The 26,125-nt window shown below is 43.6% G+C and overlaps 1 protein-coding gene across 2 annotated transcripts in view; it reads left to right on the forward strand.

Annotated features, from left to right (window-relative positions):
• Positions 1 to 25,689, forward strand: part of C2H11orf49 (chromosome 2 C11orf49 homolog) — an 86,344-nt gene extending 60,655 nt beyond the window's left edge. For both annotated transcript variants that reach the window (XM_030038564.2, XM_030038573.1), the window contains 6 exons: positions 10,197 to 10,281; positions 15,770 to 15,855; positions 18,372 to 18,567; positions 20,156 to 20,265; positions 23,532 to 23,595; positions 24,113 to 25,689. In XM_030038564.2, the coding sequence (XP_029894424.1) occupies positions 10,197 to 10,281; positions 15,770 to 15,855; positions 18,372 to 18,567; positions 20,156 to 20,265; positions 23,532 to 23,595; positions 24,113 to 24,293 (722 nt within the window). In that variant the 3' untranslated portion in view covers positions 24,294 to 25,689. The remainder of the gene's footprint in view (positions 1 to 10,196; positions 10,282 to 15,769; positions 15,856 to 18,371; positions 18,568 to 20,155; positions 20,266 to 23,531; positions 23,596 to 24,112) is intronic.
• Positions 25,690 to 26,125: the final 436 nt, after the last annotated feature.

Raw genomic sequence — 26,125 nt, forward strand, 5'->3', positions numbered from 1 at the left:
TTAAGAGCCAATGCGGAGCAGGGACAGGGGGAGACACACAAGGCTATCCTTGATCGTGATCTAAATTATGCTAAAATGTTTTGTCTCTTCCATGGGGTGTTTGTAGCAACTGCGCTGTTCCTTGAAAGCCTCTTCCAAACCAGTCGTTAAAAGAGGAAAGTCCAAAACATTTCCGTTTCATTCATTGTTCTGAGAAAATTTTTGACCGTTGCACTTCATGCTTTTACATACCACGTTGAAGTCTGAAAGACTTGGGAGATTCAAAATATTTTAAAATACCTGATTCTACTGGAACTTTCCTTGGTGTTTCCTGGAAAAGTCAGACTAGAAAGAAACTGGAAGTCAAGGAGATCACTGATCTGAGATTGCTACAGCAATCTGCAGCATTTCCATAGTGCATTGTATGTCCTTCTTAACCTCTACCTCCTTTTCTTTTTAGGCCAGTGTCGTAGCTTTCTTCTGCGCCCTGACCCGGTGTGCATGACACAGATGAGCTGTCTGCCAGCTAACTGTATTTCTTGGGGCTCCCAAAGCAGAAAGGAAATACCAAACAGTAACTGAAGACTGGGGGCCTCTCCAGGCCATAGTTCCATTATTGGCACTAGACCTAGTACATATCTGAGGGAGGAGGGGTTGTATGTAAGGTCCTGTATTGCATGAGATGCAGCTGCATACCACCTGCCCATTTACTCTGCCCATCTTGTGATGCATAGCTATGAATTCTTTAGTTGTTTTGAAGATCTTAAGCTTAATGACAACTTGTTTTCTTGAATAGAGGCTGATCCACATCTTGTGTAAAGATTACTGCTGCTGTTCGAGAGCTTGGGCAAATGTTGATGGTCCCCTCCAGTGAAGTGTTGCCGGCATTTCTGTACTTCACTATTAAGATTGTTGTGGGTCCCGTTTCAAGTGGTTGAGCAGTCTGCCCCCCAGATGGCCAGAACTCCAACAGGAATATTTGCTCCTTATTGTTTACAAGACCAACTAGCTCTGGCATTGGACTGATTATTTTCTCAATGAGTGACTGAAAACTCTTCAAAGCAAGGAAAAATCAACTGTTGAACAAGATAAGATAGAAGCAGTCTAAATCTATTAGTTTACCTATTGCTTGGAAGATCTGCTAGTTACATCTTTAGTGACATTACAGTGAAAGGAAAAAATAGTGTCATAGTTGACACATACAAAGAATGTCAAATGTCACAGTATTTCAGTTATAAATTACTCTCACTCTGAAATTGTACCTTATTTCTAGCTTTCTAGTTTATCTGTCTTAAGAGCCAGGTTTGTGTCGTGTTGTTTTTGTTTGGTTTTGCTATGCCTGTATTTGGTAGATTAAGATTAAAGTGCCTGTTATTATCTGATTTCATCTCCCTTGTAGCTACCTACAGACTGAGGATTACCAGGGGTGATCTCTGCTGTTCCACAGGCTTACAATTACCCAAGAATATATGCAGTGTATTTATAATTACACTTCACTTCAGATGGTAGGACATTTGTAACATTTTTTTACTTGGCTTTTTAATGCTTCTGAAGCATGAGGGGAAGTCATACACTTTCATACTGTAGTCCACAAAACTAGCCTCTTTGTTTGCTTCAGGCCTATGTCCTTTGAATAAGGCTAAATGTCCTTTTGGATCATACTCAATGAGCTGAGTGTATCTTTAGGATTATATGTGCTTCAGAATATGCACAGAATTATCTTTGCAAATGTTAAAGAAAGCTGCATGGAGAAAATTGGGTGTCCATGTAGTAAATAAAGTGTAAGCCACTATTTGGTTGCTGTAGTCAATAACGTACTCAAAAATTTAAACCAGGCTCTTTTGTTTGTCATCTTCTGTCGTCTTTTTCTACTTCTGGAAATACTGACAGAAGTTGTGGCTGCTTCTCCTTTCTTATTGTTTGCTGTTCTTGCACTTCAGGAACTCTGAATTCTTTAAGCTCCAACTTCATTCAAAGTCCTATCCTATAGTTAAAACAAGAAATGTCAGAGTTAACATTGTCTTTAGTATTGCATTAGGTGTAGTGTTAAGGTTCCCAAAGTAGGTAGAAAGTTCAGGCTTGACTCATGTTTCAGGCTGTCTGTGGATTCAGGAATACCACACTGCATCAGTTAAACTCTTCCATTATTGGAATGTTTTCTTTACAACAGTGAGAGCTGAGAACTTAGTTTCTAATGAAAGTTTAAATTTTTCAGTTTGTGGATGTGCCATGCTAGCCACATAAGCACGCCAGATGATAGCCTTGGACTGTACCTTTGGCACAGCTCACTCTGCCCTGAGTAACATTCACTCAAAGCTGAAGTAATGCTGCCACATGAAACGTTTGATACTGAAGGATAATTATGGGGAATTTGAAAGGGACTAGAGGATGATTAAAGTTTGTATAAAGAGCAAGATTCTGGTTTTTGGATATAAAATTGGAGCAGTTCTGTATAAATTCATTTTTTGTTTTTGTTAATCTGGAAAGTAGTTTATTGATAAAAGGACTCAAGATCGAAGGGCAGAAAAAACACATCACCTAGTGGATTTTACTCTTTAAAAAACCTTTAGCTCACTCAAAATATGGTGCTACTGGAGCTTTGCCCATAATAAGCCCGCTTTTCAGTGAATTTACTGTTCATATGAACTGTCCAGATTCCCTCCAGAACAAATGAGTTCATTCTTCACATCAGCTGCAGCTGAATCTTTTCCTTCTTACCTGAGTGCCTCAAAACTAGCTTTCTGTTCAACCACAGTGCTAATCCCCTCTAACTGTTCTCTCTTGCAGCACTCCCCCAACAAATCTTTTTAGGTTAGTCTGCTTAGCTCTCCTCTATATTTGTCCTGAGTCTGACATAGGTTGTTCCAGGCAAATCTCACTAAATCTCTCTGTCACTCTTTGCTTTTGCTCATCATAAGGTAGGTCTTTCTACCTGTTGTCAACAGGAGCCACCTATCTAAGTCTGCTGTTTGCAGCCATGCTCCTTTTATAGAGTGCAAAACATCTCGTTTGTGAAGACTACTTGCCTGCAGCAGCACCCTTACGTCTGGCAGGATTTTGCTAGTATTCTCATAGGTCAGGAGAGGCAATCCAGGGAGCAGCCAGTGCTGCAGGTACCCTCCTGGAAGAACCCCCCACAAAGCCAAACTCCAGCAACTCTGCATCCTTCAGTTACCCTGTCTGCTTTTGCTGTCATGTCAGACACAAAGTCTTCTGGGGTCCTTTCCTGAGGATGCCCTGGGATCCCTTCTGGGAGGACCTGAACGGTGTCAGTAGAAAGAGTAGATGGGGTTTGTGAGTAACATGAACTCATCTGCCTGTTTGGATAGTAAGGATGCCAAAAGTTCTGTCTTAGGAGTGTGTCTGATAACAGAGTGTTCACAAACCATCTTAGCAGGTATGGTGCAAGTACAGCCAGTAAAGCTGAACCTACTTTTAATTAGGAGGATCATGAATCCTATGACAATGCCTTGCATACATCCTGGGCTTTAAGAATTAAAACATCTTAAGCAGGGAATTACCTGAGCCTATCTAACAGTTTATCTCTGCTGAGGAGGGGAGGTTCTGCTCTCCTTCTCCACCTTCTTCTCTCTTCCCTGCACCTGCCCATGCTCTTACACAGCTTGCTTTGCATGAGCTTTCTCCAGATATTTGTGAGAGTCAGTTCAATTCACTAGCCCTGGAAAAAACTTGAATTTTCTTAGCAAGGGGCCTGCTGAGTGCTAGAGCTGGTACAAGGGGTGGTTCAGAACCACACGGCCAGCAGCAAGTGAGGAGAAAGGAAAGAAGAGAGAAAGGAGACCTGCCCCTTTCAGCAGGAGTAAGGTTTTAGATTGGCTTAGCTGCTTGTTGGACTTCACCATCAGGAAGGCAGAGATAATGCATCCAGTTATTAAAACTAAGAAAATACTTTTTTTTTTTTTAATTAGTATCTAATGAGATTGAGCCAGATATTGGTACAAAGCCACATAGTCTTTTAAAGCTACTTATGTCCAAGACTCCATGTAAAGCACAGATGCTTATGTTGATCCATGAAACGGATTTGACCATTACCCTCTTTAAACTATTCACTAGAAAACCTTCCTTTAAAAAATTAAGCTGGTTTTGAGCTAACCTGGCAGAAATCTTTGCCTTCTAGTACGTTTTCCTGTCACTTAAAAGTAACAGGTGGGTCTCTCTCAGTTTTCTTCTGATTTTCCTACGCTCTTAGGACAATTTGCTAATGATTGTGGGAGCTGTCTGTACACTTCAAGAGCAGAATGAATCCTGCTATACATGTCTTACATGAACATGCTTATACAACTGCAGGGGAAAGTGTGTGAGTGCTTATTCTTTATTGTTTAGTTTAGTTTTATTTAACCTTCCATCTCAAATTATGGGGATAATTACGTGACCTGTTGTTTTGCTTTTTGTTTGTTTGAAAAATAAGGAAAATCAATTTTTAAAATTAGACAAATGCACGTTCTGGATCTGGTTTCTGTTTATTTTATATCTCTTCTTGTCAGTGGAAAAAGCTAATTAGTCAAAGAAGCAGCCCTTGAATGTTTTTGTTTCTTATTTAAACAACTATTCTCTCAAGTAACAGGAACAGATTTTTTTCATGATAGGTCATAAAATCTCTCAGTGCAAAATTTTATAAAAGATTAATTGAAAAGGAAGAAAACATTTTTATTTTTTAGAGTAGAAAGTGTTACGAGGAAGAAATGGGGTTTTTACACAGCTGTATATTGCTGTTTAGGTCCTATGCATGGATTAATTTTCCTAGAATTCTTCATTTTCTGTTTGTTATTAGCACTAGTTATATAGAGGAAATTGGGCTATAGGTATCTTGGGAACAAGGCATGGGCAGAACATAGCCTATTAGCCAGATGTGACTTGTGAAGTTGCAGGATTATCAATACTCATGTTTATATTCAGTTTTTTGTAACATCTCCACTCCTATAGACAGCACAAGAACACCTAGACTTTTATTTTTAGGGGCTTTTGTTTGGTTTTCCTCTTTTCTACAAGGTTGCAAGCTTGCATGGGTATAGAGAGAATCCTATGGATGTGTTACTTATACCAGAAACATTAAAAAACTAAAGGCCAGGAAAGACTCTCCCAACACTTAAAAAAATTTATTAGGCTGTTCTTTGTTATATTTCCAGGAAGACTGATTTACAGCTCTATGACTTTCTGACTCTTGAATGACTTCATGAGTGTCGTAGAAAAGAAACCTGTGGAAATTGTGTGTCCTACCATAATCCAAAGGGAAAGGCTACATTGCCCAGGGCTCCAGCCTGCTTGGATAGTGGTTGTACATGAAAGATGATGGGAATAGGGAACTTTAATGTATATTCATCAAGGCAATCCTTGTGTTTCTGGGAAGTTACTAATGTGACTTTTTGGGGCAGATTTCATACACCAACCGCAGTAAATATTCTCCTACTGCTTTGGGCATATTTATAGCTGTCACAGTGTTGTGACAGCATTGTAGATAGCTACTTCTTGTGCTGAAAGCAGCCTAGATACAGCAGCGATGACTGCAATTCAGGCTAAGTCCTAAATATTTATTGGCTTCCTGGGCAGATTTTACAGCCTTCACTGAGCTGCACGCTTCTGTGGCTAGGCTGCTGTTGGTATGAAAGATAACTAGTTTAAAGATAGCTCAGGTGTGTCTACACTTCACTCACGACACTGACAGCCCCATAAACACATCATTTAGCATTCGTAGAGTTTGCATCACTTCAGGTCAGATGCCATCTGTCAGCCACATACAAGCCAGAAACGAAGCTGGTAAAAACAATATGTGTTTTAAAAGCCAGGGAAATATGAAGCAGCTGCCTTTATGTTTCTCAAAGGTAGGCCATTTTTATCCAGAAAGCGGTGTTTGTTTTCTAAGATTGTACCACATGGACAAACTTCTTTCTCCACTATGCCTCTGAAACATGAGGAAGAGTCTGCCTCAGGCACTAAAAGACAATAAACTACTCACAGACAGTGAGATCTGTAGGGAAGAGTCCGGATTTTGCCAGTGGCACAGTAGCAGCAGCAGTACAGGCTGGGCAGGAGTTTGAAGACCAGTACAGCAAAAATTATGACTGAACAGTTAAAGTACTTCCAGTGCAATATACCATACCACTTCACTTTTCTGTACTTATTCTATTAAGCCTCCCAGCTCCATCTTAGTGTACTGCTGTTTTAAAATCACTTCGGAATTTGTTATTAGCTGCTTTGCAGTGGAAGAGCAAAGCATTATGTTCAGCTGTAAATGAACATGGTTAACATGCAGATTGCAATCTCTCTCCATTCTTGAGCACATGGTATGACCTGAGTTTGTTCCACTGTGAGAGCATGGCAAAGTGCATATAGCTCACTGCCCTGTGCTTTTGGGGGTCAGATTTAAACTCTCCGTGATTTACTTCATTTGTTACTGGAACTTGAGATCCAGTAATTTGTGGTAGCAACCAAAGTAGCAGTGTGGATTCCAGTTTTCACTCATTCTGACTGGTACCTTCCTTCTTTTCTTTCTTTCTTCATCATGCAGCATTGAACACTATTTACTCAGCTGTGGCTTGGAGACAGGAAGGAGCAATGTGGTCATGCACCAAAACTGCCCTTGTTTATTCCAAGCAGCTCTTGGCAGACAATATGGTACATGGGCAAATGTAATTTTCTGCATGGTCTTCACTGACCTTGCTGTAGGGAATAGGAAAATAGTCATCACAGCAAACTGTAGACACCTCCTAAGGTCTGTGGTGATCCCCCTTCCTGTGTAATAGGTACCCATCTGTAGTCTGAGAGATTGATATGATTTATTGGTTGGGCACCTGGGGTGTCTGTAGGCTGAGTTGTGTTACAGCCTAAAAGACTCTGCCTGCATACTTCAGTGACTAATTTGGTGCCGTTTCTCCAGGCATAAGAAGCAAAGGGCTTCTTTCTTTAGAGAAGGAACTTCTCTGCACCGCTTCAGCTTTGGGTGCAGTTCCCATCTAAATAGACCATTTGCTCAAAGACTGAAACCGTAATGAATTCCACTTTTATTGAAAAACGAATTCACCCTCTGATGTGCTTGTTGGAGAGGATCTCTGCCACCCTTTCCCAAAGTCTTTTTGAGCAGACTTCTGCTTTTGTTCTCTGTTGTTTTGTTGTTTTGTGATAGAGGAGTAAGGATGATGCTGTGACTTGGTACGAAGAGGGAGGAGAAAAAGACAGTGTAAATTATTATAAGTTTTAAAAGTATGTTATTTCCAGCGAGTAAGAGATTTATGCCTCAAAACTAATTCTTGCTTAGGGCCCAGTTATCCTCTCAAGCTGCTTTTGTCTAGGAACCTGACAGGGACTGCAAACAAAGTGCAACTTTCTCAGGAAACCTCATCCTTCAGAAAAACCCTTAAACTCCTTCACCTTCAGGGGGAGAAGAGAGGAGGCTAAGATTCAGAATTAATGAAAAGGGGCTTCGCTGATGAAAGTGAGCAGATTATCCTCCTAGAGCCCATCTGTTCTGAATGCATGAGGGATGCTTTGTACGCTGCTGGACATCAGACTGTGAAAATCCTAAGGGGATCAAAGCAGAGCAACAGATATGACTGGGCTAGGTAGGGAGGGATGTAGAGGGCAAGATAAACAGATTTAAATTTAAATAAATGTAGTTAAATAGTTTAAACAAGATACAGTATGAAGAAAGGGTTATTATAATGATCTGTTGACAAATGAAAGGAAAAAATAATGGAGAGCAAGAGGTATAAGGATGCATAAATAGGAATTTGAACTTCAGCAAAAAAAAAAATGTAAATTGAGTATTGCATAAAGCTTCCAAATGGTGTGACTCATTCTGACCAACATGTAGACTTTTTAGACAAAGATTGGAAGTTTGATGCCCAGCGTTATTCAAAGCTAGATTTAGAAAGCTTTGAAGAGTAGTTGTAAGAGGTCCATACTGTCCTCTTCAATTATGAGAAAGTGTCTGTTTCAAAAGAGCCGTTCTATGCCCAACTTCTCTGTTTTCCTGTAACCTGCTTCCTATGCTGAGCCTGTTGAAGATGATTTTATGGAACTTGCATGTACCTTATGCGGTCAGATAAGTTTTCTTAAGAACTTAGGACCAAAATCTCTACTGCTGTAAATGACTGTTGGTCTAACAAAATTACAGAGAAGAAGATGTTCTTTCCTCTTCACTCCTCATGTAGTGTCATGAAAGAGAAATAGTGAGCTGAAAATTCAGTTAAAAATACACATCTTCCTGCTCATCATAACTGGGACTTTTTCAATAATATCCTTTTGCAGTTATACATAAAACTTTATGATACTTTCCTTGATGACATTCAAGGAACTGATTAGCTAACATTGCAGGAGAAAACCCCACCATTCCACTGGATACCATCATTAACCCAAGCTGAGATACACTGACTGAAGGACCAAGGTCTTCTACATCTGCAATAGAGAGCAGCCTCTGATTTGTGTTTTAGTAAGAAATGACAATACAAAAAAGTTACAGATGCCCTCCCAGACATCTGTAATTTCAGTGCAGTCACAGAAATTTAATTCAGCTCAGCATTCAATTTTTGGAAGAAGAGAGATTCTGATGTATTTATCCCTACAGTAGAATAGATTGCACAAATCCCTGCAATGATATTGTAGTTCTGCACAGGCTGGGACTTCCTTGTGTTATAGCAGTTTTCTGACTACGGGGTTGGTTTTTCCAGACAGAGCAAAATCACCTTTTCATAGCATGACCCGAAACCTAAGGTCCTCCCAAGAGCAGTGCAAAGTATAGTACTCTAGAGAGTGTCTATAATGGATGTCAAAGAGTCTGACAAAAGTGGTTTTCAGCTATAGGGTTTCCTCAACTGAAAAGAAAAATAGTAGTGCTCTCCTCTCTTTCCTCTGCTTTCCTGGCTAATAATGTAGGTAAAGGACAGATCTATAACGTGATTTTGGTGACAGTCCTCCTGCAGTATTTCTTTAGTCAGCATTGAAGATATTAGTTTGGCTGGGTTGGGTATCGCAGTGAAATGTTCCTTTGATACTGCATACCTGCCTCTTGAAACATCTGACAAAGGCGTAACATCTTCCCTTTCTCTCGCTTTTGTCAAACTGCCAGGCTTTGAGGAGTTGTGGAGCTATGGAGAAGTTGTGGCTATCATCTTGGACAAGGTTGATTATTTGGATGGGAGCCTAAAGAAGGCTAAGATGCGTCTGTGGCAAAAGAACTCATGCTCTGTACCTCAGTCCTAATGGCTGTGCCCTTTGGATCCCCTCCCTGACTACTGCTTGGCTCTACTTCCACCCCTGGCACTTTCTTCCATACTTTGCATTCTTCTGTGTATAGAGGTACTGCAAAATTGCTGCTGTTCAGCTAGTCTTCTCCTTAACTGCAGTCCACAGCCTTTTGGACTATGAACATACAATCATATAGGGCTTTTTGACATCGGTATGTTTCCATTCCCCTGGGATCCTCTAAGCTTCCCTAAAAGTCACCTCTTTTAGACTCTTTCTGCTGAACCACAGAAGCCTTTCTTGACCAATCTTTCACAAAGCTGCTCTCTTAAAACATGAATCATTTGATTGGTTTTCTTGTGTTTTTTGGATCTTCATTCTGCGCTTCCTATAATACAGTGACCAGATTTGTACACGTTATTCCAAAAGAGACCATCCAGCTGCCTTACCAAATGCTAAAGTAATAACATCTGTGGTTTATACTCTGTAGCCTTCCATACACAACCCAAAAACCTTGTTTGCCTTTGTTACTGCTGCCAGATGTTCTGTGGATGGTTTTCAGGCGTATTGTGGTGAATGTCACCATGCCAGTGAATTTCAGCAAATTTAAGCAACTTTGAAATGATTCTTTTTTCCACATGGTTATATTCAAGTCAAACCAAACTGTGTTCTCACTTGAAACTGCCCTGTTTTGGTTATCTCTTTTTCACACTGAATTACTACCTCTCACCAGTTTCTGTGCAGGATTCTCTCCGATCACTACCTGTTACCAGTTTCTCTGCAGGAGCCTCTTCAGTAGGATTTCCCCTTTATCAGGCCTCTTTCTGACTGTCTTTGCTGGAAACTCCATCTGAAGAGCCCAGCTCTGAGGGTCTAGGGAGCAGTTATATTGTCATTAGTACCCAGTCTACTTGAATTGAGAGTAAAAGGGAATATGAAGTTTTTTTCCTAGAGAGGAAGCAAGGGGAGGGAACAGCCTATAAAAGAATTACAATGTTCTCACCTCTCTTTTCCTGCAGATTTGCTGACAGCACAGGAATACCACTGCCTGCTGCAGCTGCTCTGCCCTGACTTCCCAATGGAACTCACTCAGAAAGCAGCAAGGTGGGTCCTCATCCTCTCTTTTAAGGCAAGATCAGTCCTACACTTATGGGCTTAGGAATTAAATCTGTGGGTAAAGGTATGGACAAGGACTTAATCTTTTAAGATTTTGGGGAAAAGAGATAACATGTTTTGAGGTTAAGAACAGGGTGTTTTTCTAGCGATGAGAAGGAGTGTATATTTAAGATATACAGGGACTGAAATACCAGTGCAGAATGCTGCTGCTGGCTCTACATTCAGAAGATGAGTTGCATATAAAAGAATGTTAGCCAATGTGTTTTTAACTGACATGATTTTAAACTTTATTTCAGATACTCTTTACCATCTTTAAAATGTGTTCCCCCTTGCCTCAGCTTCCTATGGTTGATCATGTTTAAAAGGTACTAAGCTCTGAAGGATTGCCAGTGTTTTAAAGTATGTTAGCTAAGAACATGGTAGCTAATCTGTTTGAAATTTTATTTTAATCTAGACAAGGCCTAAAGCAGATAGATGGCTCAGGGCACTGATAATGTGATACAGAATTTTTTAGTGATAGTGCTTGCTGGTTCCAGTCCAACCCAGGCAGTTGATTATTAACTATCTGATAGTGAAAATGTAATAAGGTATATGCATCTGTTGGGGTGAGGGTCAGTTCAGTTCTCAGTAGGAGTGTGCGCACACATGCATATATAATTACAGCAAGGTTACTGAATAAATGCTCTCATTTCTAGCCATCTCAGCAGAGGGGGCATGGAAATTTAACTTTATTTGTGGACCTAGGTATGACATTTGGAAACAGGATCCCGACACATGATCAGGGTATTAGCTGCTGCCTATGTTGTTCATGGCCTAAATAATGAAAAAGTCATCATTTTCTACTTGTCATTCTGTTATCTTTCTTTAGCATCGGAGTCCCATGAAAATTATATTAAGAAAGAAAAGTGGAGAAGAGAAGTGTTATCCATCTGCTAGTACTTCCACTTGGCTGATTCTCTGAATTCTTCCCTGGCTCCTATATGCTGCTATCCAAATTGAACTGCAGCTAAAGCTGTGTTGGTCCAATTAAAATTAAGAGTTGAGCACCACTTTCCCCTCTAGCTCTTCAGTGGGCCTTTGGGGCTCCAGAGGTACAGCTGCTTGGCCTCCAATGCCAGACTAAGTAAGAATGCTAACCCTGTAGCAGGGATGTATCTGCTGCTTCCTTTCATGGATGTACACAAGCACCAGTCCCATGCGCTGGTGTGTATTTCATAGGGTTCCAGCTGAGCTGAACAGGAATTTGTGATGGTGCATGAAAGGAGACTTCAGCATATCTACACATGTTATGATGTTTGTGTCAAGGAATTTAATCCACAAGGCTGTTGTGAACTAGAGGCCCCATTCAGGGGCCCGCTGCACTGTTGTGCCTGTGCCGTAGAGACAGACAAGCCGGCTTTGGGAGCAGGTGTTGGAGAGAAATGAGATCTCTGTCAGAGGCACCCAGGCTCAGGTGGGGATGACCTCACTCCTACTTTTGGCTGGCTAGAGATTTACTTACACATTGCTATTATTCTGTTACAAGCTAATCTAGTAGGAACAATTTTAATAAAACTTGTCATATTTCTAAACCGTCTTTCTCTTTCCTTCCAACTGTTGCTTGCTCTCTTGTCCTTTTTCTGGTCTACGCTTCCCATTGTCCTGCTTGGTCTCTGCCAGTTAGAAAGGTGAACTCTGCAGGCTGTCTTCCGGCACCAGTTGATTGAGTCCTTGCAAAGCATGAATGTCACATGCAAACCTACTGACATTGTTCCTCCTTCAGTCTGCACACCCCCAATGGTTTTGTTGCTAATTTGCTTGGGAAAGGAATTAAATAAAGTAGCGGCGGGAACAGCCACAGCTTTCACTGATACAGCCAGGACCTGTGTAATTATTGGCGCTCTTGGGAAGAGAACAGTTGTAGTTGTAGTCTCAGTGCTGCATGACTGGGATGATCTCACAGCACGGTGCACTCTGCTCGTCCAGGAGCTGTTGCTATGCACTGATAACAAACACTGGGAATAAGATCAGGAAATGTCAGAGCAGAAGAACAGAGGCTACAACTTTATAGGTTTTATTTGCATGACACCAGAGAGCTCCATTTTTCTGTTCCTGGTGCTACACAAATACAGAAGTCATACCCAAAAAAGAACCATGCTATCTGTGTCTGAGATTTCTGGGATTTTTTTTTTCTTCAAAGGGCTATAGCCATTAGCAGATTGAAGATTTTAATCTACAGGGATACCTTTGATCTTTGGAGACAGCTTTTGGCTTTCTGAATCTCGAAATTGCAGAAGGACAGAAAATGAAGGGATTTTTCTGGTTTGATGCCATGATTTCAAGATCTGTACCTGAGCAATGACTATTCTTTTGTAATAGAAACAGAGGGAACTCGCTGCCCACATTTGAGTAGCGAGAGCTGAGTAGTTCGCAGCTCCTGTGCTGTTTTACGTGGTATGGGAGCTCATGTTGCACTGACCAGTGCTAATGGAAGTGGGGCTTGCAAGTCTGTACCCTTGTTGTTAAAAGATTGCCTGAGAGTGCAGATCTTGCCCTTTTTGTGTGTTCTGCTTGTTTTTGCCTCCATATATCAGTAAACAAACCAAGTCCCTGAAGACTCATTTGAGCCAGCCTGGCCTTAAGACAGATTGTGTCAGTTAGCCTTTAATGGTAGCAGAGAACAGTAAAAGTCCTTTCAACTTGCCTGGTCTAGAGTTTGTCCTGGGGACATCCTGTCTAGTCTGGGTTGCTGAGATTTTAACCACAATTGGTAGATCATAAAGTTTCCCCATTGGCACAGTAGCAAGGCTTTCCTGCCAGCCAAACCCACTTGAACCCTGAAAGACCACTACACCCTTTACCAGAGTCCTTCAAGTGTAGGCATCTTTCTTCAGTCATTTCCGAAGTTTCTCCTTGATTTTCATTATTCATTGAGTGCCGACTACTAACTTTGTAAATATGTCTGTACCCCTGAGGGCTTAAAGTCTAATTTGGACAAGAAAGAATGAATAAAGAATCCCTTGAAATATCAGCTACCTGATGAACTCTTTTGAGTTGCAGTTCAGACTTTCAGATTTCATCCTCAGTTTTGGTCCTGCTGTCTGGGTTACAGTCCATGGCTAGGATTCTCTCTTCACCAGATACTTCAGGGAAGAGGTGCAGATATGTTGCATATGATGCTCTCCCAGCTTCCCTGACTGCTCAGTCAGCTGGCTGTGTGGGGAAATAGCCAGCTGCAGTCAATCTCCTCATAAATTATTGTATTGGATTTAAAGACTTCTCAACATTTCTGGAGTGCAGACTCCTGGGCCAAGTGGAGTCAGAAACCTAGCACCAGAGTGCACCTGCTTCTATTTAGATGCTCCTCCATCACATATGTGCCGTACAGTCTTCCTTAGAGGCTCCTTGCTGTCTTTAACGGGAAGAAATGTCCAGCAAATTCTCAGACCTCTGCCTACTTCCTCATGCTCTCCTCTAAGTAAGAGACCGAGACTTGGTGCTGCAGAGCACAGCCATTGACCATAGCTTCAGATTGAACAAATGAAATTAATTGATTGTCATGAAGGTGATGTAATATTGTCTCTCTGCATAACAAATATATTAAAAAACTCTCCACTGTTGTTCTCCTGCATCTCCAAGATGGAGAAATGCACTGGCAAACACTTCAGAGGTTGTGCTTTGAGGGTATCTGGGAGGCAGACCATCATTTCCAAGGAGGGAGTGCAGCTCATCGGCGATATGGCCCATTGCATTTCCAGTGCTTAAATAGTGGTTGGAAACGCCAGTGGCTGAGCAGTATTGCCTGAGAGATGAAGATGCTTTGCCTGCCAGCTTCAAAGCTGTTTCCTTGATGTGGCCACTGACAATCTCAGTAACATGCTTATTAGTAAGAATTAAGAACTGAAGCTACTGCTTCTTTAGACAGGAGGAGGAGGAGGCTTCTGGAACATAATAAATAAATCAGAAGCACTTTGACATCTTCAAAGGGTTTTGTTTTAAATACAGGCTTTTCTCCTGGGGACTCTCTTAGCCCCAGTCTTTCTTCTTTGAGATAATTAATTCAAGCTGCTCTACATGTTTGATTTTGCCACAGTGAACAGAACTGTTCTGAGTGGCAGGGAATTCTTGCAAGATCCTATAACTCTTCTAGGTCAGCCTCCCACACAGCTCCCTGGAATCTTTTACATGAGACAGAACAGTGTTTCCCCAGCAATGTGTTTAGACCATTGATGCTGCAGGAGTTGGTCCACAGATTGCATTTGGCCCCGTATTCAAAAGGGTCCTACTAGATGACCCGTACTTTGGCTATAATGAACTGGTAATCCTTCTCATATGACCTGATATGCCAGATACTGACTGTACGGGGTCAGTAGACCTGCACACAGTTGAAAAGAAGTACCAACTACCTTCCTTTAGCATCATCAGAATACTCTGTTTTTTCCCATCAAAGTGGAATGTTTCCTTCTGTTTTCCAGTCTGAGCTGTCATTGATCAGCTCAAGTTTGATTTTCCCCACTTCAGAGACTGACCTTTTCATCCTTATGTAGTGGGAGTGACCAAAGCATTGTTTTTGTTTTCATTTTTATGAACGCTTTTTCCCTAACTTATTTCTGAAATCCAGAGTTTTTTCCTGAAAGGAGGAGTTGGACTTTGCTATCACTTATACTTCATCTTTATGGCCTGTGGCTGATACTTTCCATATTCATGAAGTATGCTTCAAAATAGGGATGCATGTAGCTCCCTACATGCACCTGGGGCTTAGCAGAGAGAAAGAAGACTTTGTCCCTGGCCCAAGAAGTCTTCAGTTTCTGTGAAATTTGACCTCTTAGTCAAATGATAGACTTGATAGATATGAAAAGAGACCGATTCATTCATCGGGAAGGGAGGATAGGATGTTCACAGGGTGTAATGAAAAAGCTGATTGTTGTTGCAATGTTATTTCCTCTGTAGTCAAGTGGAGTTTGTTTGAGTATAGATTGGGAATTAATCTTGTTATCCTTATGAATCTGAAAATATCCCAGATTGATGAACTTTGGTATACAGAGGGATAGCATAAGTCTCGTTCTGCTTACATCGGTTTAATACTCGTGTAACTGTCTTGTCTGTGGCACAGTTCCTCTTTGTGTAGCCATGTGAACCAGCCTTGCAGTTTTTATGCCAGTGTTCATTCCATCATGTCCACCAGGCTTTGAATGCTTGACATCCATGTCATACTACTCTGTTCACACTGTAGCTGAAGTGTGTGATAGCACTGACATTCAGGATCTTCTCCTTGCTGCAGGTTCTCAGGCTGCCTTCATTTGATTTTAGGGTGTCCACATCCATGCAGCAGTGGATATTCCTATTCCTCTCTCCTAACCTCTTATACTGGGGCAAGCCACTAGCAATCCCCAGTTGTATATAGCTCCCTAGCTGTACTTTCTCTAGATCTGGGGTTCCTGGTTACAGATTTTATTTCTTTTGTAGATGCTAAACTGTTTCTCTCATCTTATCCTAGGATTGTGCTGATGGATGATGCTGTGGATTGCCTGATGTCTTTTTCTGATTTCCTCTTTGCTTTCCAGATCCAGTTCTACTACTCAGGTAAATGCTGGGAAGCTGATGATTTCACCCACTAGTATAGCATTACAACTTTACAGCTTCCCAATCCGTGCACTTTTTTGAAACTTGTAAGGATATGGGTTTTCACAGAAAATATATAAATAACGGAATCTACTGATGACAGGCATCACTGATGCCAAGAGTTAGGAGGTTCCATAAAAAGGTTCCAAATTTTTGTGAATAACAAGATACCTGTAACTGTTACGGCTTATGCACATATTTATTTTAGCCTTGAGACGTAAATTTCCAGCTTTAGCTAGAGTATGTTAGCACCTAACAATTAACTTTTACTAGGAACATTTTTTTTTCCTTTCCTTAATACAGCATTTCTGCCTCTAAAGTATTGGTCCCTGCTGGAGACAGGATAAGAAAAGCCCACCAGCTGCTGCCTTGAAAGGAAACGGATCTGGACAAATGGATACAATTCTTCCCCTAATACTCGCCCAACTATGAGCTGGTTTCAGCTCAAAGTGTTTCTGAGCTGGGTATAGTTTCCATGGGTTTAAGAACCCCCAGTGGACTCCTCTCCCAAGAACTTCTCCAACCTCCCCTTGAAGACACATAAACTTGTAACCTCCACAACACCTTTTGGCAAGGAGTTGCACAGGTCTGGCACCTGTCCCATGAAGAACCACCTCTCTTGTTTGATTTGAGAGCCCCTAGTTGGAAGGGAAAGTGAACAGTTAATCCCCATCTACCTTCTTCATATTGTTGGTCATTTATCATATTCTACTCCTCTCCCCCAGTTTGAGTTTTAACTAGATGGGGTACTTCTTTTAAAATTCTTGACAGGAAAAGTACAAATCAAATCATATTAGTTTGTGTGTGTGTATTTACATATGCTCACCCATACATATACATCTGTAAAAATCTCCAGGTATTTTTAAACTAAAGTTCACGAGACAAGGGGGAGAAACTTGGATAAGGATTCAGGTGCTTGTTCTGTACAGGGAGACTGCTTTAAAATACATTGGCCTGTTTGTCCTAGCCCCCCTAAAATGTGGTTGAGGAAAGGGAATCTCATTCAGGGAACTGCTTAAGTGGGCAAAAAGAGGGAAGCATTTCCTTTATCAAAGTTAGATGTGCTCCCAGGCACTGGGGACTACTGGGGTGCCACTTACTCATCTCCCAGCAGAGACCACTTTCTAAAGGCAACATAAGCTCGTGGATTTCTGTCCACTCGCACTTAAATAGCTCCCTCTGATGGACATAGCTCACAATTGGCCTTGACCAGGCAAGACGGGCTAGGTTTGGATACCGGGAGACACTGGCTAGAAGCTGTGGTGGAGCATAGTTCGTGGTCAGAGAGCAGATTTGGGTGGCCTGCTGATCTGATCCAACCTGTCAGTTCCCATCTTTATAGCAGTTAAGAGTCAGCTGCTATCCCTAATACAAAAATCTCTTTTTCTCAGTACTTCTCTGTATATACTTTCCCTGTAACTCCCCTGTGCATATCGCAACATTATCCATGACAATTCATCAGAGAAAAGCAGTTCCAAATGGTGACTTTGGGTTGGGCAGAACCAGGCTTGTAATGCCTTTAGCCAGGGCCAGAAAATGTGTTTGGAAAGTTTTCTCCGATATAACAAATGTTTCCACAGAGCTGCAGAACCTCAGCACAGCCTCAGGGCCTGTTGACATCCTGCCTTTCCTCTCCACCAGCCTCACACACAGCATTACACTTCCATTCACTCGGGACTTAAATGCCACTGGAGCCCTCACAAGCCCGCCCTTGTGTACACACACTCAAACATCCCATCCCTCTCCTGTTCACCCAGGCACAATGCACACACGCAGCCTGTCATACGCTCTCCCACCAACCCACACACATGCAAACCACTCCAAATGGAATCTAGATTTGTAAACTGCTGACCACATCCCTAAACAAACTTGTTTAAAATTAGACTCCTGCAGTAAACAGTGGGTAGTATGAGGAGCCTGGGGAGAGGCTTTCTGCCAACTCTAGCCCTGACCTGCCCTGGCCCTTCCTCTAGATCCCATGTTATATTTACTTTGGAGCAACACAGAGACAAGCTGGGATCCAGCCTGGAGCCCTGACTAACTTGCTCCCTTTCCTCCTGCTGTCCTAGTTTGTTCCCGACTGGGATGAATTCTTAATCAGTGGCAAGAGATGGAGAAGGAAAACTTTTCAGACTTTGCAAACTAGTTTTGTGTTCGACATTAACTTTCACGCTCCACTGTTTTATCCATGTGCAAGCTAGCCTCTGTTCTCTTGAGAAGAATCTTGTTCAACAGAGTGAGTGGCCTCTCATAATCATCCTGATGGGAAGAAGCCAGCAACTCATATGGAAATGGCTGTTTGTGCCTGCATAATATCTGATCTGAATATGCAGGATGCTGTAGTGTTGTGCTTATTTCCTGCTGGTGCTGTATACAACACAGAGCAGGGAATGACAGTTTAATCCCAGGTCTGGTAGGTCGGGAGGATGCTTTGCTGGTTATGGCCCTGAGTTTTAAGTCACTTTCTGTTTTTTCAGAATTCCTGGAAAGTGTGGCTGCCATTTATCAAGATCTGCTGGCTGGTAAGAATCCAAATACTGTGATTGTGCCAACGTCATCCTCTGGGCAACATCGGCAGCGCCAGCCCCCAAATGACTGCAGCCCACTGGATGGGGTGGAGGCATCTCTCTTCTATCAGTGCCTAGAGTCCTTGTGTGACAGATCAAAATACAGGTACGAACGGAGTCCAAAACACAGATTTGAAGTCTGGGTCTTTGGAGACTCTTTGTAAGGTTGGAGCTGTGAAGAAATACAGGACTTTGAACAAGCTGTAGCTCTCAAATAGATCTCGTTGGAGAAGTATGAAGGGAGAGATCATAGCAGAACTGCTTTAACCAAAGGAGAGAAACAATTTCATGGACCTAAGAAACATGGGATTTGAGCTGATTCTTGAAGTAATGAATTGATTAGGGTCTCTGCTTTCCTTCTCACTTCTGCATTGACACTTTCATCAAGGAGAGGTCTATCTACCATCATGAGTTAACTAGAGGAGATAAACAAGTGCAGTTGTGTTCTGGGGTGTTGAAGCATAGGAAAGGCCCACTGGGGTGGATGGAGTTTGAAGCCTTAGTACCTGGACAAGATCACACTGCTAGCCTATACCCAAGGCTGTGTAGGAGCTGGTCTCCAGTTACAGATCCCAGGCACGAGACTAGCCTTAGTTCAGCAGGGGATGGAGCAATACCAGACCTTACTGTATAGCTTTGACAGACACTTTGTAGTTTCTTGCAGGTACTGAGCACATGGCCTGCTAGAAGGTCATGGGCTAGATCCACAAAAAGACAGGACACAAGTTCCACCTGATTCCTGCTTTAGGTGCCTGAATCCAAATTTGTGATCCACAAAATTACTGCTGAACTGCTGTCCAGTACTATAGATATCTAAGCATGGAGATGCCAGGTTGTTTTGTTCTTTTAAATAACAAAAGCTCTACATTCCCTGTATGTCCTGAGAGCTTCAGATGGGAAGGATACTGTGAGCCCATCTGGTAGGTCCGGCTCTGCACAGCACTGTGGGGGGAGCCATTCCCAGCCTTCCATCCAGTAGCTCAATACTCAGCCAGGCTTTGGTAACCACCTTTGCTTGAGGGATCACCAGCCCACACACACATCTCCCAGGGGTGCCACTACACCATGGACTGTTCAACACTTCCTCTTTATGAGGCAGTTTTATTTTGCATGAAATCCTTTAAGGAGTATTAGGCAAGAGCAAGAATCACTATGATGATACTGCTTACAAGTTAGGGCCAGGGGTTAAGTTGAGTGTAGAAGGGGACATGTCAATTTAGTCACCACCTAAATACTGTTTTCTGACATATTTAGGCTATCATTGGAGAGGTTTTCCTGCCCCTTGGATGACTATCACTGATAAAAGGGTGATGATAACCTAACAATCCTCATGAAAGTTTATTGTCTTCTAAAAGAAAGGGTTTCCCAGTTGATTTTTGAAAGAATATGCTAAGAGTTGCGATGTGTATGCCTCGTGAGTGAATCTAGGCTTTTCTCCCTCTCCTTGGAATGGAGACAGGTAAGACGGCTCCTAGGGATGTACCCCAGCTCAAACATCTTGCTTAGCAAATGGGGAACAGATGCAATGCTAAATAAGCAAGCTGGTGGCTATTTGGTTTAAACTGAATCAGGGCAACTTGACAGTATTAGAACAGGTAAAAGGGTTTATTTCTACAGTTTGAGCTGGGTCTTGGGAAAAAAAAAAAGATGATAATTTAAAAGACAAGGTGACCTCTTTGTCTCTCTTTTCCTAGCTGTCCACCTTCTGCTCTTGTGAAGGAAATGTTGAGTAGTGCCCAGAGGCTGACCTTCTATGGATTCCTTATGGCACTTGCAAAGGATCAGGGGATCAACAGAGCCTTAGGTAAGACTCCTGTGAGTGATACAGCTCCAGATTTTCAGTCATTCTGCATTTCTGTGGAATTTCCTCTGTAATTATGCCCCAGATTTTACACTGTCAGGAAGAGAGTGACGGAAAGTTTTTCATCTTTTTGTTGATGCATTAAACTTTAAAAACTTAACACTGCACCTTATTGTCTGCTTGAAGCTGTGGAGCTTCTTCAAGGATAAAATTAGATATGAAATGCTACCCTAAGATAGCAATGTGTTACCTCTTCAATAGCTGATCATTTTAGCAGAACTGTCGTTTTAACATGTTTGGCTATAAAGGTTGGGCAGAGGTGGTCAGGAGACAAGTAACGTGGCTGACTGCTGTCGACAGTACTGAATTGAAGTCCCATCCTATGTTTTAGCCCTTCATTCTCCCACAGATTTTAAGTGACTGCTCTTGTCTGCAAGAAAAGGAGGCACACCTAATGGGAAAACCTCTGCTGCCTCCTTGGCTCAAAGACTCAAAGCCCGGTCTTTCCCAGCTCTCCTCCATCTTCCCTCAAGGCAGTGTGAACTCACTAGTATATTAATCTATGGCCTGCTGAAAATCTGGTGGTATCATAAAACACAAAACTGCTACAAAATTCTGTACCAGACTGCTGTGGGAACCAGAGGGATTACCAAGCAGCATCTCACTGCTCGTTTCCATGTTGTGCTGGTCAATATTGTTCTAGAGCAAGGAAGCCAAGTGTTGCATTGACAAAGGACAGTATGTAAGCCATACATAATTCAGACTCACAATTCCATATTGCCCCCATATGTCTTGCTTGTGCTCTTCTTCCTCTTGCAAAGGGGAACAGAAATGGCTTTTTGTGTTTGAGAAGGCTGTATCCAAGAGGTATGTTTAAATGTGTGGAGGCCCAAACACTCATCTTCACTCATGTCCGCTAAGCAAACCACCTGGCCAGTAAGGGTAGGCTTTCTCTGTCTTTGGGTGGGTATCCTCTCCCTCTGCTTCTAGGCTTGAGTATCTGCCAGTCCCTATATTACAAAGACAAACCTCAGTGAAAAGGTGTACCTTGCCTGAGGGCTTGTTCTTTTGCATAGATGTGTGTCATAGTAGAGTAAAAGTGTCCCCTCCCTGGCTGAGCCCCTTACAGCAAACCATTTAAGCTGCTAATGCTCCTCTGGGGCAGGGCTGCTTACCCAGCAACATGGAGATTATATATCAAAGGTGCATGAAAACAGCCCTGCAATCCCTTCTGCAAACAGGCTTAGGAAGCAGTGTATTCACTGGGGAAGGTGATGCCTGGATTGCAGCGAGCAAAATCTTTTTTTCCTTTGCCCTACGAAATCCATTTCTAGTAGAGTGCAAAGAAAACAGATGAGCAGAAAAAAAAATTCCTGCCCACTGCTTCCATTGTGCCATCTACACAGTGTGTGGGTTTTCCTTTCCATTAATGTGGGCCCGTCCCCTGGCCCTCTGCCAGCCTCCTGCCGAGGCCTCTCGCAGAGGAGGGGCAGCAACCACAAGTCTGACAGGTGCTAGCGTCTTGGCAAGGAAAGGAGGATTCTTTTCCTGGTGTCTTTTAATCTCTCCCGAAGGGTGATTTCAATAGTCTTTGGTCTGTAGGGGATCACAAGCTCCCCAAAGCCCTTCATGAGGGCAGTTTCAGGCAAAGGAGCTTTCGGGTCAGGATGCCTGCCTTCTCTCTGGTCTCACAAAGCCAGTAGCCCCCCTTGAGGAACAGGGGTAGGGATTAGAGCGGCTCATTCAGGCTGGGGCAGCGCCGATGAGTTTGTCAGGCAGACTGGAATCCACAGCCTAACTCCAATGTCAGTGTTGATTCGTGAATCCTTTAAGTGTTATTTACTGACTCTCCCAAGTAATTCTTGTGCCCTAGAGACCTCACTGTGCTTTCTGCAAATGCAGAAACAAGTTAAGCTTTAGCTGTTTATTCTTTTAATTGAGTTCGTGAAAGGGAGCAGTCTGGGGCACTCCACTGGACTTCCTGACGCTCTGTGTTGCGGTGCCAGGCTTTCCCGTTCATTTGCAGGAGGGGAAGGCCAGAACCAGAAGTGGGGGAGTCACTTCTGGTCTAAACTGGTTCTAATTTTTAGACACTCATTGCTACATTTTTGGTGACTGCTGCCAGCTTGCCTATGTGAGGCAGGTGGCTCTCCAGGCCCTCCTTCAAGAGCAAGGTGCCGGGGCCATAAACCAGGTCTGTGTCCCCACAGGGAGTACAAAGCTCCTTCCCAAAAGTACTGAGTGTAGCACCCTGGTCTCCTGAAAAACAAGAGCATTCCTCACTGCACTGTTGGTACAGATTACCAAGTGGATTTTTTTGTCCTGGCATGCAGTGGCACTATCCAGGCTGTGGTAGGCAATTCCTGTCATCTCTGTGCTGGCTGATCACACCCTCCCACAACCCTTGTACAAGGTGGAGTTTGTTACAGAATTAGGAAGGAGGGCTTTCCTAAGAGCCCCATCTTCCTTTCTGGGCTCTTCCTGAGGTGCCAGTGTCCTTTTAGAGACAATGGCAAGGATGATCAACCAGCTGTTCCAGTCCTGAACTACACCATGTCCTTCATCCTGAAAAGGAGCATGCTGACCTTATGCTGAGAGAGGGTACCCATTTACTGGCCCAGCCTTTCACATTCTCACCCAGACAGCAAGCAACGCTAGAGCACAGTCCATCCACATTTCTGTGGACTTAATGTGCACCGGCCTGCCTTTCCTGAATTGCAAGGAAAGCAATAGTCTTACATCTGTGGAGTATTTTGATCCCCAAGCTCACTGCACCACAAGAAAGGCAGGTGGCACAGAAGTATACATCTCCCTGGGTGGTACAGCACATGCTTCAGGCTGTGGCACAGACAGCAACGTATCTATTGCTCTGATAGGATCTGGGACTGGTGACTATATAGGGCAGAGGCTCAAAGTTGACAAGACTGTCATCTCCCTGACAGTCAGTACTCAGTAGTTTTGTGTAGTGAATGGAAACTGCCAATCCTTAGGGCTCTTCAAGTTCTCTGAGAAGTGAGACCACTGAGAGTGCCTCCCGTTTAGCCTGAGTTCAGCTACAGCCTATGTGAAGGACACATAATATGGATCATCATTCTTTATCTCTCCACGAACCTCAACATTCAGTGTCCATTTCTGTAACAGGTATAAGGAAGAGTCTTCTCTGTCTTGCAGGGCAGATTTTAGATACTGCTATGGCGTGAGCGCTTTTCTTTAAGAATGAATAGCCTAACTCTGCTCTGATACTTGCCTTTTTTTTTTTTTTTTCCCAGGGGCTTTGCCAGATAAAGGAGACTTGTTTCTGGACCCCACCATGGATCAGGAACTTGAGAAATTGTAAGTGGAGTTGCTTAAAGTAGGAGGTAAAGCAACAGATTAATGGTAGCATGCTAAGGAAGACTTTAGTAAAGTACTGTCCCTATTCCTTTGCTCTACTATAAAACAATAGAGGAGCTAACAGCGCAGCCTGAGCAGAGAGGGCCTCTTTCTTTGGGGTGCCTTGGTGCAGCTAACAAAATCCTTAGAAAAGGCTTTAGAAATAGAGGGGAAAAGTGTGCCTCAAACTGGGGTCTAGAGGAAGCAGGAGTCTCTAATGAACAGGGAAATTGCATTTGGATGGTGAAAACTACGTGTGTTGGAGGACACAGGCTCAGCCCAGAAGAAAGATCTGTTTAAACAGGAAGAAAGATTCACACAGCGAGTCTGGTAGGTACTAGCACAAGGTGTTCCCTCTTTGTGCCATCAACACCTTTCCATCCCTGTGCTAGCTGTAAGTCCTCCTCCCAGATTCACTCCAAAACTGCTACCCTAAAGGTTGGAGATGACAAGTTAGCATTTGTCTTTTCTCTTTCAGGATAGCTCAGGTTTCAGGGCTTTCCGTCTCCAGTCCTACCAGCTCCAGCGGGGACACAGCTAATTTGCCTGTCCGTAACTCACCCAGGATTAACTCTCCCTGGAAACCTCTACACCATCGGCGAAAAATGGATGCTGAGAGTGAAGGCTCCAATGAAGAGACAGACTCCTCTGAAAATTGAAGGTTGTGAGGGCGGGCACCATTCCCATCTCGGGTTTCTCCAGAACCCACTGCAGAAACAGCACCTCCTCCCACAGCATCTGCTCTGATGGTGGGTTCTGTCCACATCACCAGCGTGTGTGTGGCTGTGCCAGTCCCTGTTGCCAGGTCCACCCATCTCTTCCCGGGAAGAACTCTGCCTTTTTCCTAGCTCCAAATTCGTGCAGGAATAGCACCTCTGCAGAAGCTATTTCCAGCTGCAGAGTTATGCTACCCTCTGCTGGCAAGCAAAGCAAACCAGCAGATGCGAGCTCTGCCTCCACTTGGAAATAGCCGTGTATTCTTTCACCCGGGCTCTCCCTCACGGTTCAGCAGGTGCTGGAGCAGTGGGAGTGCAAGTGCAGGCCGCTTGCCAGTGTTTTGTTATGTAGCTGTGTTCAGACTTGGCCTAAGACAATAGAGTGGTTAAATCGCCAGCGGCACCTCTGCACTCGTGCGCCATTATAATTATTCCCAGTAAAGCTGCACCTGTGTATGATCAAAGGTGGAGAAATTCCTGAAGTTCCTAGAAAAGAAAGCAGGGCTTAGGTATTGCCATGCCACCTGTCTTTGCTTCCTCCTCCATGTGTCCAAGACTTGCCAAAGCAAATATAGCAAATAAGCTAGGTTGCAGTAAGTACTGTATGGTGCTATCTGGCTCCTCTGCTGTATTGAATTCTGTTCTGAACAGCGTATTAAGGTCATTTAGAAAAGTGAGCTTCAGGGGGTTGGAGGAGGGGGAGAGAGAGGGAAGAAGTCTTTGAATCCCTTGGCCACAGGTGGTGTGGCTTGCAAACATATAGAGCATCTGCTGTGTTTGGGTGGGCAGAAGCACTAGCACAGAAGGAAGCAGCTATCAAACGAGTCCTGGGTATTTTTTGTAAATATTGGCATTGTTGTAGCATCATGGTGTAGCCCGTACAACTACAAAAAGAAGTGGCGTCTCATTGTGTTAATGGTAACTAACTCAGCAGTTGGGCCTCCGCAGCCCTGAACGCTTTGTCTGGCCCAGCTCCTGTGCCTCAGCTTGCATAGACTAGTTATTTCCTGGGGAACTTTAGTTTCTCTTGCTTCTTCGGGAAAGTCCTTGCTCCTCCTGTTCATAAAATGCTGCCGTGTGGGCTACCAAGAGCTGGTAACCCAAAGCTTATAGCAGCCCTAAGCTGAGTAGATTCAACACATGCTGGAGCTATTTTAAGACTAATCCCCTAACGACTGCTGAGTCTGTACCACAGCCCCGCCTGTGGAGGTAGTGGGAGGTGTTATTTATTTATTGTAAGTTATTTTATTTATTAACGTGCTTGCTAACTGTGCTTTCTCTCCCAACCATCAGCAAGCAACTGTGACAGCCCGGCAATAAAGCACGCTGCATAAAGCCACTGCTTCGTCTGGGGTCTTCTGGGCTGCCCCGGCCCTTCCTCAGGGCGCTGCCGGGGGTAAGGCCGGGGCTGGGTTGGGGAGCGGAGCAGTACTGGCCAGACCGGAGCAGCGCAGGGCCCCGGCAGCGGTACTCGCGGGCCCCCACCAGACCCTCGCCTCAGCCGGGGTCCCGGGCCGAACTCGCCACCGCGTCGGCATCCACCGCGCAAGCGTGCCGCCGTCCATCCCATCCCCTCCGAACCCCGGCTCTGGGTACTCTGCAACCTCACCGGGGGCAAAGCCAGAGGAAGGCCGAACCCCTACCCCCCCACCACCACTCCTGCCCCACCAGGGTGGCGGAGGAACCCTTCCCTTCCCGCCCCCAGCCCTGCAGGTACTGCATGTCCTCCAAGTGGGGAGGAGAGGTGAAGCTCCTGGAAGCCCATTACCAGCCCC

This window comes from Aquila chrysaetos, chromosome 2, assembly GCF_900496995.4.
Source record: "Aquila chrysaetos chrysaetos chromosome 2, bAquChr1.4, whole genome shotgun sequence".
Classification (NCBI taxonomy): domain Eukaryota; kingdom Metazoa; phylum Chordata; class Aves; order Accipitriformes; family Accipitridae; genus Aquila; species Aquila chrysaetos.